The sequence below is a fragment of the Lethenteron reissneri genome, chromosome 28 (genome assembly GCF_015708825.2).
Source record: "Lethenteron reissneri isolate LAM-NWPU_2019-01 chromosome 28, ASM1570882v1, whole genome shotgun sequence".
NCBI lineage: Eukaryota > Metazoa > Chordata > Hyperoartia > Petromyzontiformes > Petromyzontidae > Lethenteron > Lethenteron reissneri.
The window spans coordinates 9,503,214-9,530,380 of NC_083806.1; the positions used below are offsets into that span (position 1 = coordinate 9,503,214).

Here is a 27,167-nt window from a genome sequence, read left to right on the forward strand (position 1 = left end):
TTTTAACATGATTTACACATTTAAAAAAAAATCCTCTTTCATCAACAAAAGGCAACGCTTAAATTCATAGCCATTCTGGGGTATCTGCCTGCTCTGATCTAGCTACAACTGTGCTTGGTATTCTGAGCATCCTCGGTTAAATGTGATGTACAGCAGGAGAAAGCCCACGAGATTAGTTGTATGGGTTTTAGAGGGCCTGGCTGCTCCTTGGCACTATACATTCCACGTCGCCAAATGAATACTAAAGAGACAGCACTGGTACAGGACCATGCTTCTCAATAAGCAACTTGGGTATGCAGACCAGCGCTCGACTTTACCTCGATCCAATATGCGTCGGTCATTGTGTTTAAAGATGAGGACGAGAGAGTCAGTGGAGGATGAAACGGCAATCAAGACATCGAGTTAAAGAGCACTCTCCCACTCTTGCATAAATTCAAACGTGTCTTAAGAGCCATGTTCCTAGGATGGCAAGAATGGAACAATTGTTTATGTTCTTTATCTGATGTGCATATTTACAGCCCTTGTTTTTTGTTATCACGTAAGATACTTTATGTTTTGATTTAAAGCTTTCGTGACTGCAGGGATTCATAATCTTGGTTCTTTCGGTAAAGTCACGTAGAAGGGAAACAATAAAATAATAAAAATATAAAACAATAAAATGTATACGACGTTTCGACTGCAACACAAGCAATCATCATCAGGTGTGAAATCCAGATAATTTTATTGTTTTATATTTTTATTATTTGATTGTTTCCCTTCTACGTGACTTTACGGAAAGAACCAAGAATAGACTTTATGTTGTCAGTTTCAAACGTGAAGTGTAATATGTATACGATCGCCAGGTCAGTGATGTGCGATCGTCTCCTTTCAGTTTGGCTCTGCACAAAGCAGGTTGAAGGGAACACACAACAGCTGCGACGGCCAGCGTGATCTCCCCGTCATCGCAACCCCTGAGCAATAAATAAATGACTGTAAGTGGGAGAGATGGCCTTTGCAACCTAGCCAATGGCATCGTTGGGTCAGAAGGTCCACAGCATCTTACTTTTGTTTTACTGAAAGTAGAAAATGTGTATACTAGTGGGAGAGATGGCCTTTGCAACCTAGCCAATGGCATCGTTGGGTCAGAAGGTGCACAGCATCTTACTTTTGTTTTACTGAAAGTATAAAATTTGTATACTTTGCATAGCACACATATACCTTAACGATGTGGTGTAAATGTAAATTGTAGACTTGCGCTGTAGACTTTTAGAAACATGTTCTGACCCAACATAACCAAATATTAAAACATTTTCCCCCAAATGATTTACCCTAATGTTTTAATAATAATAATAAAAAAATATTATTTGAACCCCAAAGCATTTTAAATTGTAGACGCAAGATTTTGTTCTTCAACGAGGTGTCCATGACAAAAGCAGCATGCACTTCTGATCACTCCTACAATTCACTCGGCCCCAGAACATGAAATCACCATTGCATTTACATTCATCCACGATTATACGTTAGATCCCGATTAGCTAAAGATTGTTAAAGGCTGGATAGACTTTAAAACGCGTGTATCTGAAGCTCCATAACTAGAGCAAAATGTATGAAAAGAGGGCAAATCATTATGCAGCTGGATACATCAATCTTGTGAGATCCAGATACCACAGCTTATGAGAGCCTATCGCACTTTCGACACGTGTGATCCAAGCAACGATCACATATCAGGACGTAAGAGGAAGCCAATCAGACATTAACACCCATCGTACGAGGCATCATTGTTACGTTATGTAATTTAAGCCAGATGCGGTGGTACCACGTGCTTTTGGAGGCAAGGATTGATGGATCATCCTCCCAGAACCCCTTGGGCTACGAGGTGGCCTAAAGATGGTGGTACAAGCGAGTGGTTTCATGAACCTATCTGTGCAGACCTTTGATTGTTATTCCTCCTCATTGTGGGTTTTCTATGCCAAATAATTATCTCCCCACCCCCCCACCACATGTAAAATACTCTTGAAATGTAACTGATAAAACTGGATCCAGTTGAAAAAGTAACAATGGATAATCAGCAAGGCCTTCCTGGGTGAATAAATGTAATTATTCACATGCCCGAGAGCTATGAATATATTCCAATCAAGCTTTGATACGAGTCACCCAAATGAGTCCTAGTCTATTCAAAGCTCGCACATTAATGAGAGCTATGAATACATTCCAATCAACCTCTGATACAAGTCAGCCAACGAGACCGAGTCGTGTGCGATGTGCCCCGTCAAATTTCAGCGAGCTCGACGGTCAAATTGGTTTTGGCATCGCAGTTGCACTGACAGCAGGCACCACCCTGTAAGACCACCCTGTATTTCGATTTAAAGCTTTCGTGACTGCAGGGATTCATCTTCTTGGTTCTTTCGGTAAAGTCATGTAGAAGGGAAATAATAAAATAGTAATAAAATAAAAAAAACATAATAAAATAATTCTCACGACGTTTCGGCCACAACGCAAGCAGCCGTCCTCATGTGAAGACAGCGTCTGACGCTGTCTTTCCGACAGACGCTGTCTTTCCGACAGACCTGTTCTTGAGAATTATTTTATTATGTCTATTTATTTTATTATTTCCCTTCTACGTGACTTTACCGAAAGAACCAAGAAGACCACCCTGTATCTTCACTTCTTTGTGTAAGGAAAATACCAAAAAAGTGTTTCTTAAAATTGTATTTCTCCATAATGCACAACTAAAATGTTTTTATATATAGTGAGCAATCTCACATTGGGTCATATCATATTCGGCAACAAAATTTACCGCGCGAAACAATATTCTGTTCTTCCAAAATGACTTCTCTTGCTGTCAAGTGGGTGTTCCGTCGTTATCGTCGTTATTATCGTTATCTATCCACTTTATCATTTAGTACATGGATTGTTGTGGAGACACCAGACACAGACGAGTGGGTTTCCTTTTCACGCGCGGTGGATTAAAACTTTTGGTGTACACGAGGCAAATTTGAAATGTTTTTTTTTCTTTCAGACTGCATTAGAACAAGTTGGAATGTGGAATTATCACCACACAAATTGTGCTTTCGTATTTCAAACGGGTAGTCTGCTGGAACATTCGACTCTCCGTGCCTCTCGCGCACTCATCATATGAAGACACGTCACTAAATTTCGATTTAAAGCTTTCGTGACTGCAGGGATTCATCTTCTTGGTTCTTTCGGTAAAGTCACGTAGAATGGAAATAATAAAATTGTAAAAATAAAACATAATAAAATAATTCTCACGACGTTTCGGCCACAACGCAAGCAGCCGTCCTCAGGTGGAGAACAGGTCTGTCTTCTCGATATACCTGTTCTCCACCTGAGGACGGCTACTTATTATTTCCATTCTACGTGACTTTACCGAAAGAACCAAGAAGATGACACGTCACTAGTTTGGTGATGAACAAGGGAGCAACAGCGTCTCAATGATCCGATTCACAAGTAATCCATGAATGTCAGTCTTCACGTAACTATAGTCACCCATTGAAAACAATCGGTTGCGCGTTCAGAAAGCACGTGGCCCACTGCATGATTTACGCTCCTGGTCACCTGGTGTTTCCATGCCAAAAGAAAATGTACTGTACTGCAGATAACTAATACTAGTTATCAGTATTGTAACCATTCTGCCAAAGTGCACTTGATTCATTGCACAATGGCACGTGGTCAGAAATGTACACAAACGATTTGCTGCAAAGCATCTTCTTGAACTCCCTCGGATGCTTTGCGATGTAACACACCACGTGTGTCCACTGCCCACCTATTGTCAGCATGTTTTCAATACATTTGTAAACTTGTACAATTGTACGTTCAGTACTTTAACATGATACAGGAGTTGCAAGGGGAACTTAAATCATCTCCATTGAAATAGGGGGTTAGGCCTGCTGACTGCAAGTCATAACAAGACCGTTAACATCAATCCCTACAACATGATGACTTTTGGTATTCAAGGAAATGGCTATGCATAATAATCAATTGGTGCCCATGCATTTCATCACTGAGTGTAGATAACATCCCCCAACTCAGAAGTCTTCGCCCAGAAGTTGCTCATCCGCGCTGAAAAAGTTATTAAATTGGGTTTATATAACCAGTGCTTCTAAAATAGCCGACCTAAAACTTTTGGCCTCAAAACGCATTTGAATTTGTAGTAATTTAATTCCCACTTGATTCCACCAAATAGCTCTCACTCAGCCAATTTCATGACTGAAACTGCACATCTATCGTCACAATTCTGCATATGCTATGAAAAATAAATGTCACCCTTAAAACACGTAATTTTATACATATACTCTTTGGTTCTTTCGGTACCTACGTGACTTTACCGAAATAACCAATGAGTAAGGATTCCTGCAGTCACGAAAGCTTCAAATCAACACAATTTTATGTTATCACAAAGATGCATCTCAATGCTTACAACAAAACACAATCCTACAAATGCATTTTTGATTACAAAGAAACACATCTCATTAATATATTTAGAGCTTTGCGTACATTAAGATCGGCGTAGACTCCTGCGAGCTAATTAGCTCCGCAGGCCCTGCACAACCAGCACCACACCTCTCAAAAAACCTCCGACAACTTCCACTCGGTGGGAGGTTACTGCTTCTCTGCTGCTACTACTGCTGCTGCCCCAAGTTGTGTCAAATTCCACAACACGGCATGGCCATTCATGCTGTTATCTCCCTGCCCGTTCCAATCCAGGCTGAAAACCTTACTCTTCTCTTCTGCCCATGACTGACATGCTAATCTCTCACAATACTGGGGCCACTGCCCCAGCCTCTGTGGTTGGACCATCTCTAGCTCCACCCACCTACCTTGATGCACCCATCTCAGGCCTATATAAGACCTTGTCTCAGCAGCTCTCTCTCTCTCACCTGAAGACGATTGCTTGTGTTGCGATCGAAACGTCGTGATATTGTTATATCTACGTGGCTTTACCGAAAGACCCATAGAATATCTAAGAAGTGTCTATATTTACATCATTCCTTAATAACATATGGACGTATTAGCGGTACACCGGTACAGCATTGCCCTCGAGTGAGCTGCAGATTATCCATCAGCAGTTGCCTTAGATTCAGCAGCTGCGTTCCCTGTCGAACGTGTGACACGAGTCGTAAACTATCGATGCCACTGTCCTCCAATGATTCCGAGAAATTAATCGAGGAACCGACCGACCAAGTCTCGGGAACGAGGATTCAAATCTTGGCCTTTGGAACACGGAGGCAGCCAATCGTCATCAGGCTGGGTGCTGCTCTACGGCAACAGACTGCGAAGCTTCGTGTTCGGCCGCTCATAATGTCCGTCTTACGACTGCTTCGACATTACGAAAACCGACTTTGACGCACTACCACCACCAGCACCACCACCCCGCAAGATTTTCTCACCGGAAAATAAATGATCGCGAAAAAATTGCGATTTTTTTTTTAATACCGCGCACCAACGGTGTACCGCCAATGCGTTCACGTTCCTCCCCGTTTCTATGGTCACTGCGACACGCATCCCACTATTTCGTACAGCATGTTGAGATGCAGCGGCGTTTAAATTCTCTATAAATCCAAATTCCATGGTACTGCATATCACTGCATTCAAATGAGAATCTGGCAGCACAGATGGCATGTGATGGTCAGAATTGATGAAATAGCATCGGTGAAGATGCACCAATGGACACATTGATAAGACTGCCCAATGTTATCCAACACAAGCTATATGCAACTGAAGAAGTATTTAACACTAGGAGACCTCCTTTACCAATGGCAAAATATAGTAATAGGTTTTTACCCTTTCAACTGGTACAAAAACTGACACCTTTATGCTTACCCTGAGCTCTCAATACTCTGATAGTGCACTGTGTTTGAGTTGCACGCCTTTTGGCGTCATCTGGTCCAACACCAATGGAGACTAGGCTCTAAGAAAAGCTGTCTCGGGTGTGGACCAATCAACTTCAAGGACAGTGCATATCATTATCATCATCAGAGTTGTTTCTTTTTGTTTGCATTTTGACTGCTTGTGTTGTGGTTATTGCAAACATGATGCCTTGTATAAAGGTGTCAGTTTTTGTACCAGTTGAAAGGGTAAAAACCTATTACTAAGTATTTAACACTTGCCATGATGATAATCATTGTAGGCTGGCTTCAGGGTGCTCCACACACAAGTATTGTGAAAGCAAGGGCACTTGAAAACGAAATCATGAGATTATGTACTGGTCGCTGAATAATCGGTTGTGGCCAGATTCAAACCAACAAGAATTGAAATATAAAACAACCTCGACTGCTTTGCATTGTCGAGCAACGAGGAGCGGAGTGCTCCTATCCGTGTGCTACCGGGGCAGAAGAGAGATGTCGTCATGTGAAGTCGTCATGTGGGATGGAGTAACGCCTTTCCCGCGCGGTCTCATCACCCGGCCACTGGCCGCAGCTTGAGCAGAGCAGAGGTCGCAAACGGGTTTTGATTCCTTACCCGTACCCGGCCACACCAGGGTCGAAAACAGGTACCCGTACCCTACCCGATACCCGGCTACCCGTACCCGGCCGGGTATCGGGTAGGGTACGGGTACGGGTACCCGATTGCGACCTCTGGGATGAAGCCATGTTGCAGGCGTGGGTGGGTTGATTCTAGGATCTTGAATTGTGAGAAGAGACAAGACGTTGGGAAATGAGTGACAAACGGTTACTCACCAGTAACTCACGGCCTACCCGTACCCGGCCGCACCAGGGTCGCAAACGGCTACCCGTACCCGGCTGGGTACGGGTGGCCGGGTATCGGGTAGGGTACGGGTATCGGGTACCTGGTTGCGACTTCTGGAGCAGAGGCAGTGCGCAGCCCCAGCGTGCGACGGACCCCGTGACGCGCGCGGCGCAAGTGACGAATGGGGACTGTGTCGCCGGCACCTCTCCCCCTCTCTCTCTCAAAAGATCACGTGAAGCAGAGAGCAGCCTTCACGGCGGATGCCCCTGGTCAGTATTAGCAGGGTGTCTTATTCGAGCCCAGGCAGGTTAAATTTCATTGGCACCCCTTCGTCAATCCACCGTGCCTCACCCCCACACTACTGCCGAGATTGAGTTGCCTCCCTTAAACGGGTTCTAAGGCAATGTGCTCTCGAGTCAAACAAATCACCACTTCTGCAGATGCTAATGAATGTCTGCTTGTGAGAGCGGTGGTGCGCGGTGGTTAGCGAGACGCACTACCCAAACTGGCGACCTTTAATTCGATTGCCGGGCAAGGTTAATAACCGGCGGTGGGGAAATGTCTGGACCAATCCTGGCCGCCCCCCCCCCCCCCCTGCACCGACCCACATTGACCAGTGTGAAGTAAAGTCAAAAATCCCACGACCAAAGTAGGCATGGGGAGGCCCTCATCTACGCTTTGGATTGACAAAAGTAGAAGTGTTATAAATATATTCACCCAGTCGTTAAGACAATCAAAAAGTGCAACAATAGCAAAAGTTAAAGGTTTAAATCGCAGGCTCGCGAGAGATGGTGGGAGATTGTGGAGGCCTTCACGCAGCAGTGGATTAACAACATATTCCACTTCCTACCCCTTTTCGCCTTACATGGCAGTAACAGCCATGCTCGCCCACCTAATATTTTTCTCTCCGCTGCCACCGGTTGAAGTCTTCCTCTGTAGGCTGTGTGATATTTGGCTACAGTGCATCGTAAGTCACCGAGACTTTTTTTTGACGATTCCTCGTCAAGCAATCAAAGATTTAATACGATTTGACGCTAAAATACTATTGCTTTGGAGTGCTGCAAACATGACCCGGTATGTCATGCGCGCGTTATAAACAAGAAAACAAAGCATTCCTTGCACATTTTCATACCCAATGAGCAAAAACTGTGGTATTATACATGAACTCTAACCCATTTGTAATACACCACATATAAATTAAAAGTCACTTGTGCTTATTAAAATGCGATGAAGTAAAACGTATTTAAGTGTGAGGGTGGTTTTGTGCTACTTGACCCAGATAAACAAACCTACTAAAAACAACTATTTAACACGAGTTGACTTTTAAGCAGCAATGCCTTAACAGGTGAAATACATGATCTATTTAATACTTAAATTCCCAGCTCCATCATGATTATGTAAAAATTTCCTTTTTTCATTCATGAACCCATGGGACTTTCACTCGAAGAAGCTATAATCGCCAGGGCTCTCTCTCGCTTTAAATGAAGAAAAACTGAGTTTTGCAGTAACAAGCAACACTCAATTGTTGACCTTGCACAAAGTCTCAAGATGTGCACAGCAGTCCGTAGAAATATTTAAAAAACAAAAGCAAAGCTAACGCGATTCTAATTTTCATCAAAAGCGAATGCTGCTGCTAGCGACGGCTAAGGAAAGCGGACGCACGCTGAACAGAATGAGGAAACGGTGGCCTCACTCTGGACTTCAGCCGACGACATTGAGGTGCATATATCCACATTAATTAGCAGAAGTATGTATCCCCACGACATGCCAAATAATAATTGCATCCAGAGTGATGAAACACAGTACCTCCGAAAAGCACGGTTGGCTACGTACGGTGTGAAATAAGTACAACATACTTACGAACGTACATACATACATACAGCAGAAAATAAAAAAATAAAACTGCTTCGAACAAGGAAACACATTCCCTGATCCAAGGCGCTTTTTCTCAACCACGCACATGCTCGGCCTGCGGCTCCAAGTAGCACAAATCGACGGCCGCGCTCGATACCGCAGCGCTTGAGAGGGTGAACATCTCGGCCCTTAACCCTGTAACGGCAGCCTCTGCGTCAAAACACCGCCGCCGACCCCCTGACCCCCCCGTAGTACGCGCGTCGGGGCGGGGGGGGGCTACGGGTTGAGGCTGATGGACTTGAGGGTGGCCGTGCTGCCGGTGAGGCCCGACGCGTCCGCTGCCTCCCCGTCGTTGGGCAGCCTCTGCTCGGGAGCCGTCGCAGGGTGCCGAGCCTCGCCGGGGCGCGTCGACTCCACCGACAGCTTCCTCATGCCCGCGGGACGGTCCTTGTAGAAAAAACTGAACCTGAACAGAACAGAACAGAACAAAAAAAAAGTATAAATATAATAAATAGATGTTCTAATAGTAATAACAGAAGGCACGGTTTGGAAACGGCAGTCGCCCTTGAACGTTAACGCGCTGCAATTCACGAGGATTGGATTGCCCCGAGTGGCGGGGTGATATTCGCAGGCAGGTGGTTATTGAATAAATTGCACGCACAAGAAAAATCCCTAACGCTGCACACGTGCCGCCGACTTGTACGTGAATTTATCATTCTAAAATGAAACACTACTTTTAGGGATGGCGAGCGTCACTCCTCATCCCTCCTCCTGTTACAATATCAATGGATGTCAATAATTTGTCAGTTGTGTGCAAGACTTCATCACATTCGTAATTGGGATTTACAGGAGAGTGGCATTTCAGTGCATTTTAATTATTATATGAATTAACAATGAATGTACAGAACTTGATATTTTGAATTAAAGCCTTTAAAAGGTCTGGCTATATAAGCAACATTGGCCTATATGAAGTCAAATGTAGGTATACAGTGCATGTCACTCATACCATGTTAGCCTGTAGGTAGTACAACAAGATGGACATTCACAATACTTGTTTTTAAACTACTGTCTCCATAGCTGTATCGACCCTGTCTCCAGCTGTGGAATCAGGGCTGAGAAGGCAGGAAGATTACTGAAATGAGGAAGTAAAACATGCAAGGAAGAATATGGATTAATGGTAAGGCCCAACCAAGGATAAAGCAGTGGTAAGTGGGAACTCTTTACTAAGTAAAACATTCATAATATAGGTTTTTGGGTCAGATCGCGTTATTTATAAATGTGTCGTAACCCTCCACCACCCGACACGGCCAAACAGTAAAAAATGTGTCACATTTTCAAAGGACAAATTAATTGACTTCTTTAGCCCACCGGTGTGCTGAAGAGAGAATCAATAGCGTTTTAAAATTTGAGTAGTACAACGTTTCGCTGATAATTACAATCAGCTTCATCGGGCAAAAATGGTGAAGCTCTCCTGTTGCTTCCGGTCTTAAATAGAGCAGCATTCGGGTGACGTCATCATTTAATTCAATTCAATCTGGTGCAGTGATTCGAGGCAAGGAGGGGGAGGGTATCGTAATTATATAGATTGGTAATCATTCAATTGTTATTCATTGGTATTTGTTTCCCTTATAAGGAATTGTAATTGTATTTATTTGATAATACGAATAATATTGGTCGCGAAAGCCTACGTGTTAAATTCAGTAAAACATGCTGTCGAGCTCTAACAGAATGACAGCCGGATGCTGGCGTAGTCGAAGAGCAGACCTTGAGGGTCAACTGTCGACTTGAAAATAACTACGGGAACAAGCAGCAGCAAGGGATGGCGAGGTGTGGGTGACATTTATGGCACTGGCCATCATGGTGACCTCTTGACCTTGATCCCTCAACTACTGATAACGAAGTCGAGACCTCACTGATTGCATTGAATGCCCTGGGCTCACCGCATGAACCAGCGAGACGAGCATGCAAACGTACACACATACGAACAAAAGATTGAACAGATTAATGAATGTGACCTAATGGTAGCACGTGTGCCACTTGTTGTAGATATTCACGGTTTGAATCCAGCGGCCTCTCTTCATTCATACTTCGGGTGTATTAACCATCAAAATACAAGCCATCTTTTTCCAAATGGACGTTAAAAGATCATGCGAGAATCATTCGCAAGAGCGCGCCATTGTGTGACCGGCGACACGGTCCAAACTTGCGAAGTGTGAAAAATTACCCACAAATCACTCGGCTGGAATCTTCACCAAAGTCCTCGCTCAACGTATTTCCGCACAACGAGTCTTTTTGTCGCTCGAAGGCTTTCCACACAAAGCGGAATGCGCCCGTTATGACGCTGTTTTTGAGCGATCGGCGAGCGACCACCTTTTTATACTCTTAGGTTTTTTCGGTAAGGTCACATAGGTCAAAAAATTTAAGAAATTTAAATAAAATAATAGATATTTTTACCTACGTGACCTTACCAAAAAAAACCTAAGAGTATGAATCCTTGCAGTCACGAAAGCTTCAAATCTAGACCACCTTTTTCTCAAGCTGTGCGGCCGATCGGTACGGGAATTCTGGGTGTACGAGCGGATTGACCACAGCGCGGAACGGCGTACCCTCACCTCAGCTCTTCGCCTCACCATCTTACTTCGTGTGCGTACGTCGCATCTTGCAACTCCCCCCCCCCCGCCAACATCCCCACCGTTTTTTTTCTTTTGGGGAAATTATTTTTCACCCCGCGCGTTTTTGCTTCACGCGGCACTTTTCGTCAACACATCTACCGCGTTAAACGAAGAATTGCTGTTACACAGCGATCATCGCCGTCGACTGCAAAAACATTTTTGTAAGAACCCTCCTTAAAGATAGTAATGAGGCGCAGAGAGGCTGTACTGGGTAAACAAGTGTCACGACAATAATGATGATAAACTTACAAGCGACGGATGCCCGAGTCCTGTGGGGAAGGCTTGACGATGGCGTGTTGTGATGGGAGAGCTCTCACGGGAGGTGATGGGTCCAGGTCACTGTCCTCACTGCAATGGGGGGTGAAAATGTGTTAATTTTGTGCTCGCAAACACAGCTGCTGCATCCTGCAGTACAGCGCTAAAACACACCCAGAGCATTGTGTACATCCCACCTCGCAGAAGCCATTGAAACGAACAACTCGATGCATCTTGAAGGTTAACAAATTTGGGTGCATTGAAAGTGATGGAAGCCCAACGGAGCAAAGCGGACACAAAGCATGCGGCTACCGGAACACAGAGAAACTTTGCGGATGAAACTATATTCCTCGAGACGGGGCTGCAGGTTATGGAATAAGAACACGAGGAGGAAACGTGCGTGAACATCCACACATCTCACAGTGTGTACGGTAGAACAACGCTGTGCAGAATATTGAGTGTTGGTATGTAAAAGAGTTGTGTTTGTGATGTTTTGCAAAGACATGCGAGTTCTACAGTATTATAGCATATATTACCCGCGGACAAAACAAGCTAGTTCAGATCGTATTGAACTCAGGACAGGTTACACTTTACACATCATGCTGTCTGCTGCTTCTGTAGCATTCACCAGCCACGCAGTTGCAGACACACGTGATAACGTGTTGGAATGTCACAGGCTGACACATTACGTGTCTCCATGTGACATTGGTACAAACAAAATACACGTTCAGATCCATATTCTTGGGTCTTTCGGTAAAGTCACGGAGAAAGGTTCAAAGAAAATAACAAAAAATAACAAAAAACTACGAAAAGACGACCGCTTGTGTTGCGATCGAAACGTCCTAGTTTTTTTTGTTATTTTCTTTGAACCTATCTACGTGACTTTACCAAAAGACCCAAGAATATGAGTTCCTGCAGTCACGAAAGCTTTAAGTCAAGATTTACGTTCAGATCCATGAAGGAATGCAAAACCTGGTGGTCTAAACTGAATGTTAAATCGCTCATCTTGAACAAGCGACCCACGAAATTTGAAACCGTCAATTGGAAAAACCGAGACTCAATTGATTAAGGTGTTAAACAAAAAAAGTCAGTCGGAATTCCCCCCTTTCGCTGTTCGCTCTTCACAAACCAAAAGTGCGCATGTCAGAATAAGTGAGCAGAGACAGGCAACCCTTATAGAGTAATGGCATACAGTATCGTGAAATGTATCTATAGTTCACGAAGCAAGATGACCTTCATCACCAGATATGAACAATGATGACACACGCACAATATGTACTGGGAAGTTGTTACAATTACTGTTTTGCAGGTTAAGGGAATGAGATGTTGGGGCAGCATCTTATATCTGGATTCACGTATATATATTGAATATATGAAGGAAGACTACAACGATATAATTTACTCTTTATAAAAGTGATACTTGAATGTGTGTGCTACAATTTTGCCTTGACCAGGTAAGTGTTACATTACGTACGTGTTGTCTGGGATTTGATCTGGCCTCCCTTGCACAAGACACCACGCGTTATCAATGACATCTCAACTGGTTTCAAACAGAAAGCAAACACGTCACATTTTTTGCCGGCCGAATACAGGCAAGGCGGCGGCAGGGGGAGGGGTGAGCGAGCATCGGTTCCCTGCGGGAATATAAAGCGAGTGGGGCACACGACAGAAGGCAGCGGGGGGATTTCAGAGGCGGGCAATGAGGTGCCAGGGCAAGAATTCCAGGCGATCAGGTCGACGCCAAGCAATGGGGAAAGTGTGGGAATACCTGACGGGAAAAAAACCTCGCAGCCGTTTCCGGACGCCCGACATCCAAGGGTGGTTGTGGCTGGGGTGGGTGCCGGCGGGGGGGGGAAGCCCGAAAGGGGGGACACAGCAGGGACAGGAGGGAAAGAGCGGGCACAAAATAAAATGAAGGAGAAAGTGGAGAGAAAGGGGTAAGCGGAAGAGAAAGGCAACAGGTGGCCTTCCTTGAAGGGTAATACTAAAAAAAAAATCGAGCATATTCACAGTATCTCCCCCCTTTTCCCCGACCACTTTTGTTAGTTTTTTGACGATATAAGCTGCGCGATTCACTCGCAGAACGGAAACATGGTTCGTAGTTTTACTTCGTAGGTTTTCGCGGTTGTGCAGTACATGCTTTCGGGTTGCACCGCGCGAGCTGTTCGGCATGAGGTCTGACATTATTCTCCACGTGCTGGGAGCTTACTTTAATTTGTTCTGGAAGGACACACCAGTTCCGAAAGCACACGGCAGTGAAAATGTCGTACGTCATTCTGGACAACACGCGGTACGACCCGAAAATACATCGGACAGGCACATGGTTCCTGTGACTCACGGCAGAGCCCGGGCAACGCACACACAAGCGCACACAAGCCAGCGCAACGCGGCACCCAGACCTCGGCAGACAAGACTGCAAGTGGCAAAGCATTCACCGCTCTGTCATTTCTTCAATGAAGATTTATGATAATCGTGACACCATGCAAATCTGGATTTTATTATAGCTACCCATTCCTGCTGTTTAGAGAGTGCATTCATCAATTGCGGAGGAACCTGTTGTGTGCAGTAAACATTAATTAGTTCTGGGAGGCATATCAGTCCACACTTTAGTGAGCCATATATCGTATTTTATGGCTTTTGCAAATACACAAGTCCCATTTATTGACTATTTTTAGACAGACGTGTTCATTCAAATTGTTTAACCACTGACCGTGTTTTTTAAAATTGGTTTAATTATGATCTACTCTAATTGCATAGGTCCATCGATTTATCCCATGTGTGGGTTTTCTTTCTGAGCATAATGAAACCTTTGCATATTAATGTCATGAGACATTTACATAAAGTTGAAACTACCAAGACAATCAAGTGAAATACACAAGAGCCTGATTTCTTAATTCTTAAGAGTATCTTCTTCATTCAACAGAACCTTTCCAATGTTTTATTTTATTTACAACCCTTTCTTAATCCCCTTCTGAATGAATGCCTGACTAAGCCAAGTCAGTTACGGTGGTTGTTTGACCATCCTTCCCCGTGCTAGACTGATGGCCTTAATCTAAGTTGTCTTATGGTTGTTGTTGTTGTTTGACTTGCATCCCACTGGGATTTTTGCACACAGCATTGGTGTACGGTGTTTTTTTCTGCAATATTTTGCTGTCTTTTCTTGGATTTTCTGTTTGCACTTAGTCACATATTCACTTTAAGATGTTTTTTGTTCATGTTTTTGTTTTTTTGTTTGTTGCGGTTGCACCCGATTCAAGAGCCGAATGGCTCACAGGGCTATACCTAATAAATGAACTTGAACTTGGTCAATGCTTGTTCTCAGTACTATTGCATCAAATAGCCTCAATGTCGAGAAGCATATACTTTGCTTCCCACCATCATCATCATAATTAGTCAAGCTCTATTCTCTGCTGTGTGAAGGCATCAAGTCGAACAACCCTTTCTCGTGGTCTTGCGATGTAACAATCTAACAGCACGCGAGCCAATTTAATCGCTCCATCTCCCCGGTGGACGTCCTCTCAGCCGTAAATGTATTTTTCAGGTGCCACCGTCGCGATTTTTACCCCTTCTATCGACGCGTACCGTCCAAGTCCACTTCTCTTAACAGCGTATGTGTGACGTCTTTAACCTGGATTTGTTCATTTACCCACATGCATCAGAATTAAGGTCAATTGACGAAGACAATGGGAAACTAAAGAATGTACAATGAGGCGTGGAGAGGCGTGTAAATAAACTGCATGCGTACGAAATGTAACGTACCAAAATCAATTGATCAAATACAACTGTCAGCAGTAGCACAACACGCGGTGCCAACGAGGACACTCAATTGATTTTGATAATGTTGAAGTTCTGTGCAAAACTAATTAAATAATCTATCGAAATTTAAAGAAATAAAAAATACTTTACCGGTTCATACAGCTACCGCCTTAGTGCTGCGTGGAAGCGAATCATCAAATAAGACATTATTTAAATGTATGCCTACAAAGGGCAGCGTACTTCAATAGGGATTACCGTTGGTACGGCTATTTTAATACACACAATAGACAGGGAGGATAAGTTCACAGGGCTCGCATAATGCATAATGTACGTTGCATCAGTAATCCCTCCCCCGCCCCCCCCACGTGGTGCAAGAGCACAGAAGTGTGGTCACCACATCTACGCCTCTATATAAGGAACGAAACAGTTAGCCTTCTCCACAAATCTGGCTGTCGCCTGATGAAGCTAGTTGTAATTACTGGCGAAACGTCGTACTCAGATTGTAAATGTTGTGGCTTGGCTCTCCAACGCACCGGTGTGCTGTACTAGTACACTACACTATACACTACACAATACACTACACTACTATACACTACACTACTATACACTACACTACTATACACTACACTACTATACACTACACTACACACTAGTGCTGTACTCGTGACGAATTGGCCACGTTCTGTTTACAGTGACAACCCTTACTAGTTGGCTGTGTCGGGTGGTGGCGGGTTTTAACGACACATTTATAAATTTACGCGATCCAACCCAAAAAAACCTCTATTATGGAGACCACACAGCGTCGCCACTAATCTACTTTGCTCTCAAGGGAGATTTTCACATTTATACCAAACCTCTTGTCGTCAGTGTGTCATCGATTCGCATTGGCCCAATGTACTTCTGACCATCCTAGGGGTCAAATTTGAAGCACTGGCCAAGAACACATATAACATAGATAGAGTAAAAAAAAAACAAGAATGTAGTTTTTTCTAGCTGGTGCAAAGCCATGCAATCGAGGCAGTCACGCTTGGTAGTACGGCACACACGTTGTGTTTGTGGTGTTGCAGTGCCACCTCCTGGCTACCCGGTATATACTTCGCTCGCGATGTTAAAAATCACCGAGAAAAAAATGTAACTAGAAATCTGTACACGTGCACGGTGGCCTGATTAAATGAATATGGGCATTAAAAAATAAATCTTGGTCAACCCTGCCAACACGTATTAAATGTGCATTAACGCAACAATTAATTCGTTAAAATGAACTCTTAACACTCATGATACACACATTATAAAAAAAATACACATAATTTGAGATGCATCAAAATAATACGATGTTACACCTTTGGGCTTACAGAATGCACAAAACGGGACGGTACAAATGAGACGGTACAAATAAATAAAAAATCATCTTGTGTTTGACCTCCACATCACAAAAATGTCATGAAAATCGTGGTGTGTTGGGGTGACGGAACTTGTATACCATCTCACAGAGGGCACATGATGGGACTATATACCTCGTGGGGATGTTAAAAATATGCCTCGTGGAATGTTAAACATATACGTCGTGGAATGAATAAGTAGGAAATCCCAAACAAAACTCTTAAAGACCCACTGCAGCACATCTTCCCACTTTTACCACTTTCTCAATTAAAATCACATTACAGGCAGGAACACACACGATGTAGAGCGCCCTGAGCCGACTGCACCAGCAGATTTTACACGTCTGCGTGTACGTACAGGTGTGATAGACTTGAGGATATTAATGTCAATCAGCTTCCGGTCTCTCTCTCTCGAGGTCACGTGGGGCGTGCTTATCAACAATCAGGTGCGAGCAGTGATAACTATGTAATTTTTGTTATTCTACGAATGGTAAGCGTAAAAAATGACGCGGCGGTGGGACTCTTTAGGATCGAGTTGAAGGAAACCCCCTGTGTTCACACGAGCAAATCAGTGAAGCCGGAGAAGGGATCACAGCCAGAGGAGCACAGCGAACATTGAGGCAGTGCAAGCGAGATTGAGCCCCTTAGTGGAGGAAAGGCAATACAGCAGCAATATCAGCTGAAGCGGAAGCCAGGTGTACGTACAGAAATAGCAAGCGATCTATCCTTCCACACATTCCCATTTCTGCCCACCGCACAAATCCTGATCTCCAAGACGCTGATCAGTTAGGAGTAAATAAAAGTACAAGCTGCTAAGCACGTGCAAAAAAACGAGCAGAACGTCTTACGTGAAAGGTGACGGGTGGACAGAAATCAGACTTAGATGGAGGAAAAATAATGCTTGACCAATATCAGAGTTCCCTCTTGGAACACTGCCACGGTAAAGGCTGACGAGCACATTTATAAAGCAGCGCCATGCAAGAATGAGAATAAAACCAGTTCAGGTGAAGCAAGTGTAAATACTGGGAATGTAACAATGCATCAACTCCTCAAAGGCTAAAATCGATTCTTACAATCGCAACACGTGCATTTCATCGTGCACATACGAATCGGATGTTTTCGATCTGTACGTCATTGTATGTAATCGGTTCACGTGAAAAAAGATTGTTTCTTGAATTGAATTGCAATCCCGAATCATGAAAATGCAATGACATCGCGAGAAGGATGAATTGTTACACACATCCCCTATTAAACGCCTCAGAACATTAATGTTTTGCATAAAACAGGGTCCTGTGGGTCAAAGCAGACATTACTCGTGACCAGGAGAAAAGGGGGTAAAGGTGGCCACTCAAAGTGAAGCCCAGAACGCTCATCCTTAGCTACACTATACTCTTAGTTCTTTCGGTAAAGTCACGTAGGTAAAAAATGAAATAAAAATTAATAAAAATAAAATAAAAATCACGACGTTTCGGAGGCAACACAAGTCTCCGTCGTCAGGTGGGACCGTCACAGCCAGATTTGCTGCATCAAGGTACACTTAGCTACACTGTTGAGTGTGTGGCTACCACTGGATGACATTCAGACTGGTGCCCTTTATTTGTGACCAGGTCAGAGGCCATGGGGAGCGAGCACCTCCTGTCCAAGGGAGACCTCGACTCAATTAAGGAGAGCAAAGCTGTACATTCCAATGTGTCACCACAACAGAACGGCGAATGCAAGCTGAAAATGTTAACACAATAAGATTTTAAATATTTAACGATGTAAACATTTTTAACATGGATATGAAAAGGATACCCACATCTTGGTTATTTTCCTTATTTACAGAACAGTACTCAATAATGACTTGAAATTAATCATGTCATTTGTTTAACATTAAGCAATATAACACTCGTCACAAAAAATATCAATATGTGAGCCTCATTTTGTTTCCCTCTTGAAAACATCTGGATTCAAAATCGCCAAACAGCACCCCACCTTTTGGGAACCACACTCAACCCTCTTTGGCTGAATTAATCCTGTGGTGTTCGTGATTACCGGAGGGGCTCGCAAATAACGCAGGCTGCACAGTGTAATGAGTACATGTTGTCCATTTTGTTACATTTTGTCCTCATTACAAATTTCCACGTGACAAGCCACTTAGTTCAGCTATCATGTGGGGCCTTTTTGCTTCTGATAAAGAACTATAAAAGCTCAGTGGGCCTTACCTGATTAATAAAAAATAATTGATATTTTTTTTTTTCACACCCTAACGCCTTTCAACGGATTCTAAATGTCTGCTTCCAATGAGAATGGTTCTGAGACCGTGGCGGGCTGTGACGGGCTGTGGCGCAACAACCCCGACAGCTGCCAGGCCGTGCCATTCATCACCTCTTGTAGTACGCCAGCTCCTCCTGGAGCAGGAAGAGCTTGGCCTTGAGCTCGTTGCGCTCCTGCAGCACCTCGCGCAGCTCCTGCAGCGTGAAGCGAGGCCGGTTGGGGTCCTTGAGATCGACCACGAGCTTCCCGTCCATCTGAGCTCGAACACGGACACACGACACCACGCCCCCACGTGCGCGCACACTCACAGCTCTGCACCGTCATCGAGCGAAGAAGTCTCGAACACACCTTGGGCCATGCGAGGCGAGACCGACGCGGCTGCATTTCGAACGTTAGTGTACAAAACAAAACGCGTGCACGCCAACGGCAGGTGGCAACAGCAGATGGCGGGATAAAATTAGTCACGAAATATTCGTAAAAAGGAGGGGATTTTTTTTTACGTTGATGACCGAGTAGACGAAACTCATCAAACGCGGCGATGAGCGCTGACTAGCCGCCAAACACCAGACATCATTTAATGAGTGTCAATGAAGGTGCAGGCTAAGATCATTTTGTAAAGTTATTAGAATCACGCTGCTTATTTGATATTGGGTGGGGGAAAAAAAAGTGCCAAACATTTAATGAAAGTGGGCTACATTTGTTTTATGCTCGTGTCAACTAGACAAAAAGAATGACTAAATGAATTTCACACATTAAAACTGAACTAAAATTCTGGACGCTGTCTTCAACTAAACTAAGCACTGCAACAAAAAAAAATGCCGACTAATTTGGACACTGTAGTACAGCAATTGAATATTAAATTTTTGTGTGTGTACATCTCTCAGTGTTACCCCCTCATATGGGTGGGTTTTCTCTGGTCACTCTCGTTTTCTCGAACACACCAAATCCCTGATGGATGGAACTGACCAAACATCTCAATGCAGGAACCCCAAGAGGACACAGTCAGGCTTTCATGGATTAATTTTGTTTTAAATGAAGTGCAAGACTAAAAAGAATGTGTTCCATGCACAAGAAGAAACAAAAAATAAACACACGGCATGGCCATCTGTTAAACAGTTAATAACACCTCAAACATAATTATGATTTATAGCCTTGGTCAATTCATATATTTTTTTAAATAGTCAGATGAGAAGAAGTGCTTCTCTTGCTTGCATGTGATTCTACTGGACCTGTGTGATGAACCTTAAACCAGGTGTGGTACTACACCACCACCAAGTTTTAACTCCACCCTCAATCCTCAATAAACCCAAATGTTTCTAGTCAAAAATTTAAAATCATCATTAAGAAACTGCTTACACTTGTTCAAACAAGACGATAACGCACAATTTAAATATCACTTCAAAGGACTTTAAGGGACCAGATGCTGGGCAGGACCTTTGAGCTAAAAGTAACATTACATTGCCAGCTGCTGCATTGGCCTTGTTGGCACACAGTGGGTTACTGGATTCATATCAGGATGCAGGCAATGTCACACTGCCAAGGGCAATAAAACAAGCAAAGTGTATTATCAGCACAACCCACTTCTCGGTTAATCACATCCAATTGAGATTCCAATCGCCAAGGTAAATTGACATTTTTAAAATGTTTCCATAGACCAAACCACATTGAATGCACCAACATCTCAGAAGATTGGTTAGTACTTGGATGGATGACCCATCCGTGCATGCCATGTGTTGCAAGCATAGTGGTGCGAGGTGGCCAGGAGATGGCAGAACATCCAATTGGGTTCAGTCCACAAATTATTTCAAGGATTGGATTTGTTGAACACGTAGGCTTTCGCGACCAATATTACCCACAAATCTGGCTGTCGCCTGATGATGCAATGCAAGTTGTAACTACTGGCGAAATGACACGTTTATATTTACGTGATCTAACCAAAAAAACCTCTATTATGGACATTAAGGATTGGATCTATCTGATGACTTGAGTCTCTCTGCCAGGAGATGGCAGTGTTGAGTGGTCACTTCCCCTGTCCCTATCTGGCCAATATAACCCAACAAATGGCATTAGTGTTAACATTAAATAGATTGGATGCACTTTATAAGTTGTGCAATGGCTATATTTAAAGTTAGGTGGCATATGGCATCATTAATTAAGCGTCCTCGTATTTAGTGGCAGCAATGGACAGACAACCATTCCTTCACGTGCCTAGGCCTCAAATAAGATCTGAAGATAAGTTCCAAGCCTCAATGTGCAGATAAAATCAGTGCCAAATATTTCCGGATACACACGAGGCAGTCAAATGCACGGGTATCCAAGGTTGCATGCAATTCCATTCAATATAACACGCCACACCTGTGCAGCGTTGGGCACATGCACAGATTTTCTGCAGGTTTTATTCCATATATGTATTGGACAAATATTTAAATTAAGGACCCTCCTGAAAACAAAAGTCCCAGGACTCAGCAAGGCTCTCCTGGATAGACGAAGAAAATAATGATACATTTTAAGTGAGTTTTACCTTCATCTTTACAACCGAGTTGTTGTACTTCTAATGCCCCACTGTGTTAATGGCAAACATGCTGATGTGTGTTGCAACACGTTAATTTTAGCAAGGCAGTCAATCAGAGCTCTCGGTAAGTAGTTTAGACTCATTACCCACACACTTTCATCTTCTTCATCCTCTACCCCAGGGAAGAATGAAAGCTGTTTAAGAGAAAAAAAATCCACATGTATGTGCTGCTCCAGTTATGCGACACTCAAGAAAGACATAAACACAACAGCACCATCATCGGCAACCTGTGAAACAAGACGTTTGTGAATCAGTCACCAATTATAGCAAATCTCAACTGTGCTCCACAGTTGACGATCAAAGCCTTGTCGCCAATGGCTGCACAAGAAAAAAATATATAATATTAAGCAATTGAAGTCAATGCTGGTTATTTTTTCTCCCCGCTATAACCTGTATAGTCAGTCAAGCAGGCAATGGCATGTCAGATGCATGGGTGAATCACACTGGAGTGGGTTGAACGGATCCCACAGTTCAGGTGCAGCGTTCTCGTCAATAACTTTTGGTAATCCAGCAGCATTCTCCAAACCTGACGCTGCTGATGAGACCCAGAAAGATGGGAACCCAGTACAGAGTTTGCTCGCTGAAAATAAATGCTGCCTGATAATATTTGTGTGGGAAACCAAGAGGCTAAAGGACTACAAGTATGTTTTTATTCACGTGTAGAGACACAGGACAGAGCTTTGCATATATATATATATGATTTCACCCATAATGCTCTGAGGCCATGCGTACGTTTGCGCACGGCGTGAGGGATCATCACCCTCTTTGCTGATAAAAGGCGCTATAGAAGAGACATCATGAGCAGTTACGAGGCATGTTCAATTGTCTTGGTGTAGAGAGGGCCGTATAATCCAATAGGCACAGGGCCAAGGGGCCTACGAAAACTAAAGGGCCTACGGAATTTCTTCACCATGTTTTTTTTGTATGATGACATTTTTTACCAAGATATCTTTCACAAATAAATATATTTATATGTAGCAAGGATTGGCACAGTGTACATACAAAGAGGCAGAGTCGTGTCAATCTCAATCGCTTTTCTTCATAAGGTGAAAAAAATTAATGCCGGAGATAAACTTTTCGAGATTTTTTCATTGCAAAATTAGAAATAACATCTTCAAATTGTGTTTTTCGCATAATCTCAAGGACAGCACCGTGGGAAGTGCCAACTAGAAAAAGTTATCACTAAGGCCTACAAGAACTTCTAGATTTGAAGCTTTCGTGACTGCAAGGATTCATATTCTTAGGTTTTTTCGGGAAAGTCACGTAGGTAAAAATTTTAAAATTTAATTAATAAAAGTAAAATAAAAATAAAATAAAAATCACGACGTTTCGGAGGCAACACAAGCCTCCGTCTTCAGGTGGAACCGTCACAGCACGACAGCTGTATCAAGTAAGAGAAATTCCAAGAAAACAGTCCTTGTATATATACTGGTTGAGGGTGGGAGGAGCTAAGGTAGGCCCTGGATATTAATATTGTGAGGTTCGGTGCGGCTGAAGCACGCTGTTAGGAATGAGCCTTTGTTGTGTAGACTGGTTGAAAAGAGTTGTTAAGGTGAGGCTGAAGTAAAGGTGCGTGTAAATGGGACTGGACCTTTTGTTATGCCTACAAGAACCTTAATCCGGGCCCTGGTTGTAGAAAGTTCAGAGGTCACTTTTGCCCGATGCCTCACCCTGAAATGCAAGAACCTGATTGCAATATTTGGCGACAAAATCCAAACTACGGGTACATGTTTAGGTCACAAAAAACATTCCACATGCTCGGAGAAAGAATTCTACCGAGTCTCTGTTTATTAAACACTGGTCAAGTGATGTAAGAGCAACCAGCATTTTGATGCACGACGACCCACGGGGACTGAGAGAGCCGGTTGTACCCTGGCTTTGCCAAAAGCTGGGGTGTGGCAATATTTGACGACAAATGCAAAATACGGGTCACGTGTTCAGGTAACAACCAAAATCAACATTGTAATCACAATTTTCTACTGAGCCGCTGTTTATCAAACACTGGGTCCAGGAATTGTAAGAGCACCAACACAAATGAGCAAGCGAACCTCTCGAGGGCTGCTGTACCTTGTCTTTGCCAAAGCTGGGGTGTGGAGGTATTTGGCGGCGAAAAATACGGGCAGCATGTTCAGGTCCATGATAGGGGCGTTGTTGGGTTAGATCGCGTAAATAGAAATGTGTCATGATCATCATGGGACCTCCTTTGCCAGTACCAAAATATACTAATAGGGGTTTTCCCCTTTTTTCTGGCAACAAAACTGACACCTTTTGCAAGGAATCATGCTTACATTAACCCCAATACTTGCAGTCAAATGCAAACAAAAAACAATACTCTGATAATGTATGCATTGTCTTTGAAACTGATTGGTCCACACCAGGGACAGCTTTCTTTAGAGCCTAGTCTCATTTGTTTGCATTTGACTGCAAGTATTGTGGTTAATGTAAGCATGATTCCTTGCAAAAGGTGTCAGTTTTGTTGCCAGAAAAAAGGGGAAAAACCCTATTAGTAGAAATGTGTCGTTAAATCCGCCACCACCTGACACAGCCGATCGGTAAGTTTTGAGACGTAAACTAAACATACCAATTCGTTACTAGTTCAGCACACCGGTTATGTGTTGGAGAGTAAACCCACAACATTTAGCATTCGACTACGACGCTTCGCCCGTAATTACAACCAGCCTCATCAGGCGACAGTCAGAGTTGTGGAGAAACAGGTAACAACAACAAAGAACAACAAAAAATCCACATTGTAAGCATACTTTTCAACCGAGCTGCTGTTTATCAAACACTGGCCCAGGAATTGCAGTAAATACACAAATAAAGCAAGCGAGCCTCCGGAGGGCTTGCTGTACCTTGTCCTCGCCCATGCCGGGGTGGTGTGGAAACAGGTAACAACAACAAACAACAACAACAAAAATCCACATTGTAAGCATACTTTTCAACCGAGCTACTGTTTATCAAACACTGGCCCAGGAATTGCAGTAAATACACAAATAAAGCAAGCGAGCCTCCGGAGGGCTTGCTGTACCTTGTCCTCGCCCGAGCCAGGGTGGTGCGCCACCGCGCCCTCCTGGCACTCGCTCTGCTCCAGGAAGGCGCTTGCGACGCTCGCCGCCGTCTCGCGCAGGCGCCCAATCTCCTGCTCGCGCGACTGCAGATCGGCCTCCAGCTCCACCTTCTGCTCGATGAGCGACTTCCCCTGCGCCTCCATCACGGCCAGCTTGTGCCGCAGCTCGTTGTTGATCTTGATCAGCCGCGAGAGCTGCTGCTGCAGCTACGGAAGGCACGGACACACGCGTGTGACGATCGCACCGTCGCCAGCCGTGGGTCAATCCACCGCTGGACAAAAGCATCAAGCACGAGGTGATTTTATCGCTCCGTCTCCTTGGTGGATGACCTCTTGGACACGTTCCATTCCTTGGCTTTCGATTCCATCAGTATTCTTCATCATCGGTGTGACAATGGCACTTTAAAACAAATATTTTCCACGGAAAAATTACAATTGTGCGAGCGGCGTCACGTCATGAGGTGAATTCTCCATTCACAACTCTCACAATGAGCAGTGCATCAAAATATTAGATGATGGTGCATGAATGTGATATCATGGAACTCATTCTGTAATACCTTTAAAGACCCTTTTAATGCATACACTGGGGTGGTAAGGGGGGTAGCTCCCACATACCCTGCTGCTGAAAAATATCCATTGCATGGCAGTGCAACCAATATATTGCATTTTAACAGCTGGAATGTAGCCAAAGTGAAACACAAACTTTAATGTGACAGAGTATATTTTCAGTCTCTGGTGACGGGGCTGACAGCATGAACTCGCTACTACACACGAGAACCCAGTATAACAGTATAATCATCGGTGGCTCCCCAGGACTCCAACCCGGGTCTCAACGTTGCCCATAAAGTACTCTGACCCCTACGCCACCCGGAACCATCTCTTACAATGGAGCGGTGTGGCCACAAGGCAACTTAACTACAATACTTGAAATAAGTGGTGTACAAACACCAAAATAAAGCCCCCTCAAAGAATTGTAGCCAACATTAACGAAACCTTTACCACTTGCATAGGCTTGTGCAGTCATGTTTTTAGCGGATGTCTTTTTCGAATTGTACTTGCACCGTGATATTCTTAGGTTTTTTCGGTAAAGTCATGTAGGTAAAAAATTTTAATTAATAAAAGTAAAATTAAAATCACGACGTTTCGGAGGCAACACAAGCTTCCGTCTTCAGGTGGAACAGTCACAGCACGATAGCTGTATCAAGTGATTATTTTTTATTTTACTTTTATTAATTAAAAAATTTTACCTACGTGACTTTACCGAAAAAACCTAAGAATATGAATCCTTGCAGTCACGAAAGCTTCAAATCCAGAATTGCACCGTGATGTTCGGCATGACGTCCGCCGTTACCCTAACAAGCTCCGAGCACATTGAGCGAAAGGCCGGACATTATGCTAAAAAGGACGGGCGAAACAACCCAACAACACAATGGAGTGCTAAGCAACAGCCTTATGACAAAATACATTTATTTAGTCGGCTATCACATGTTTGGACAACGGCCGTGTTTCAGAAAGCCACCGCCGATCATCGTTGCTTTATGTGCGCTACTGCAGGTGGTCTCACCAGTGTTGAATCACATCTACGGAGTTGCACATGCATGGGAAACTCTACCTGATGACATTCACAAAACATTAAACCCACCGTTATGCGATTGTGAACATCGGTGACAATCTGCGGCTACTTTCAGTGCTTCTGGCATTGCAGTAATGTGTTGAATGTGTGTTTTTGTTACGTGCCTTTTAACGTGTTTTAATTGCTGTTTAAATTCCATCTGCTGCGGCTTCCTCTGTTGATTGCTCAGGGTTCCGATGCGAATGAGATGTTTCACCCCACACACGAGGCTTTCCAATGGGGAAATATTTTCGCAACACATAGTACATAAACTAAATGTGCGATAATATTATTTCAAATATTATTTTCACCATACTTAACGTAGTGTGAGAATCAAGACGACGGGTTTGAATGCCTAAAGGCAGTGCTATAAAATTACCTCACCAAGTGAAAACGGATAAGTCATTTTAAATATCTAAATTTTCTTTAAACAAATTACATTTAACTTAAATACACAACAAAACCGATAAATGATAAATGATGCAAGAGGCTATGAAAGTAAACTATGCTCTGTCGACTAAAACCATGCTAGCTATAAATTACTGTAATGAAAAACTAAAATTCCACTAATTTTGGTCTGCAGGCAATGTAAAATTGATATTAACACAAGTACCAAAAACGTTTAATACCGCGTCTCCAACCTAAGCACAAGCGTCACATCAATTGCCCATGCCTCATACGAATGTTCACACACATACAAAGACCCCCCGTGTAGCCTGTAACAGACTGTTGGGGCAAGTGCTGTTAGCAAGCACCTATGAAGGCCGGCACGGCACACGAGAGGGTGGGTGGCCAACACCACGCCCGGCCGCCTTTGTCTCCCCAGTGGCGATGTTTACACACCGCACCAGGTGCTCATTTGAGGCTGAGTCGACCTCGGGGAGGCCCAGGACCGGTTCTAGATAAACATTATCGTCACCGGTGTTGGCCGTGAGCGGGACTCGAACCCGGGTCGCCAGGTTCATAGCACAGCACGCTAACCGCTACACTACCGCCCCGTTACCCACTTGAGGACTTAGTTCGACCTACACACACATACACACCCCCTGGCGTGATT

General features: G+C 43.8%; 1 protein-coding gene across 8 annotated transcripts in view; it reads right to left on the bottom strand.

Annotated features, from left to right (window-relative positions):
• Nucleotides 1-747: 747 nt before the first annotated feature.
• LOC133348926 (RILP-like protein 1) overlaps nt 748-27,167 on the bottom strand; it is a 46,314-nt gene continuing 19,894 nt past the window's right edge. For 4 of the 8 annotated variants that reach the window (XM_061562055.1, XM_061562054.1, XM_061562051.1 and 1 more), the window contains exons 6-11: nt 24,460-24,705; nt 21,518-21,565; nt 18,971-19,113; nt 13,237-13,296; nt 11,463-11,561; nt 748-9,007 (exon numbers count right to left, since the gene is read on the bottom strand). In XM_061562055.1, coding sequence (XP_061418039.1) covers nt 8,818-9,007; nt 11,463-11,561; nt 13,237-13,296; nt 18,971-19,113; nt 21,518-21,565; nt 24,460-24,705 — 786 coding nt within the window. In that variant the 3' untranslated portion in view covers nt 748-8,817. The remainder of the gene's footprint in view (nt 9,008-11,462; nt 11,562-13,236; nt 13,297-18,970; nt 19,114-21,517; nt 21,566-24,459; nt 24,706-27,167) is intronic. The other 4 variants (XR_009755854.1, XR_009755855.1, XM_061562053.1 and 1 more) reach the window with 4 other exon arrangements.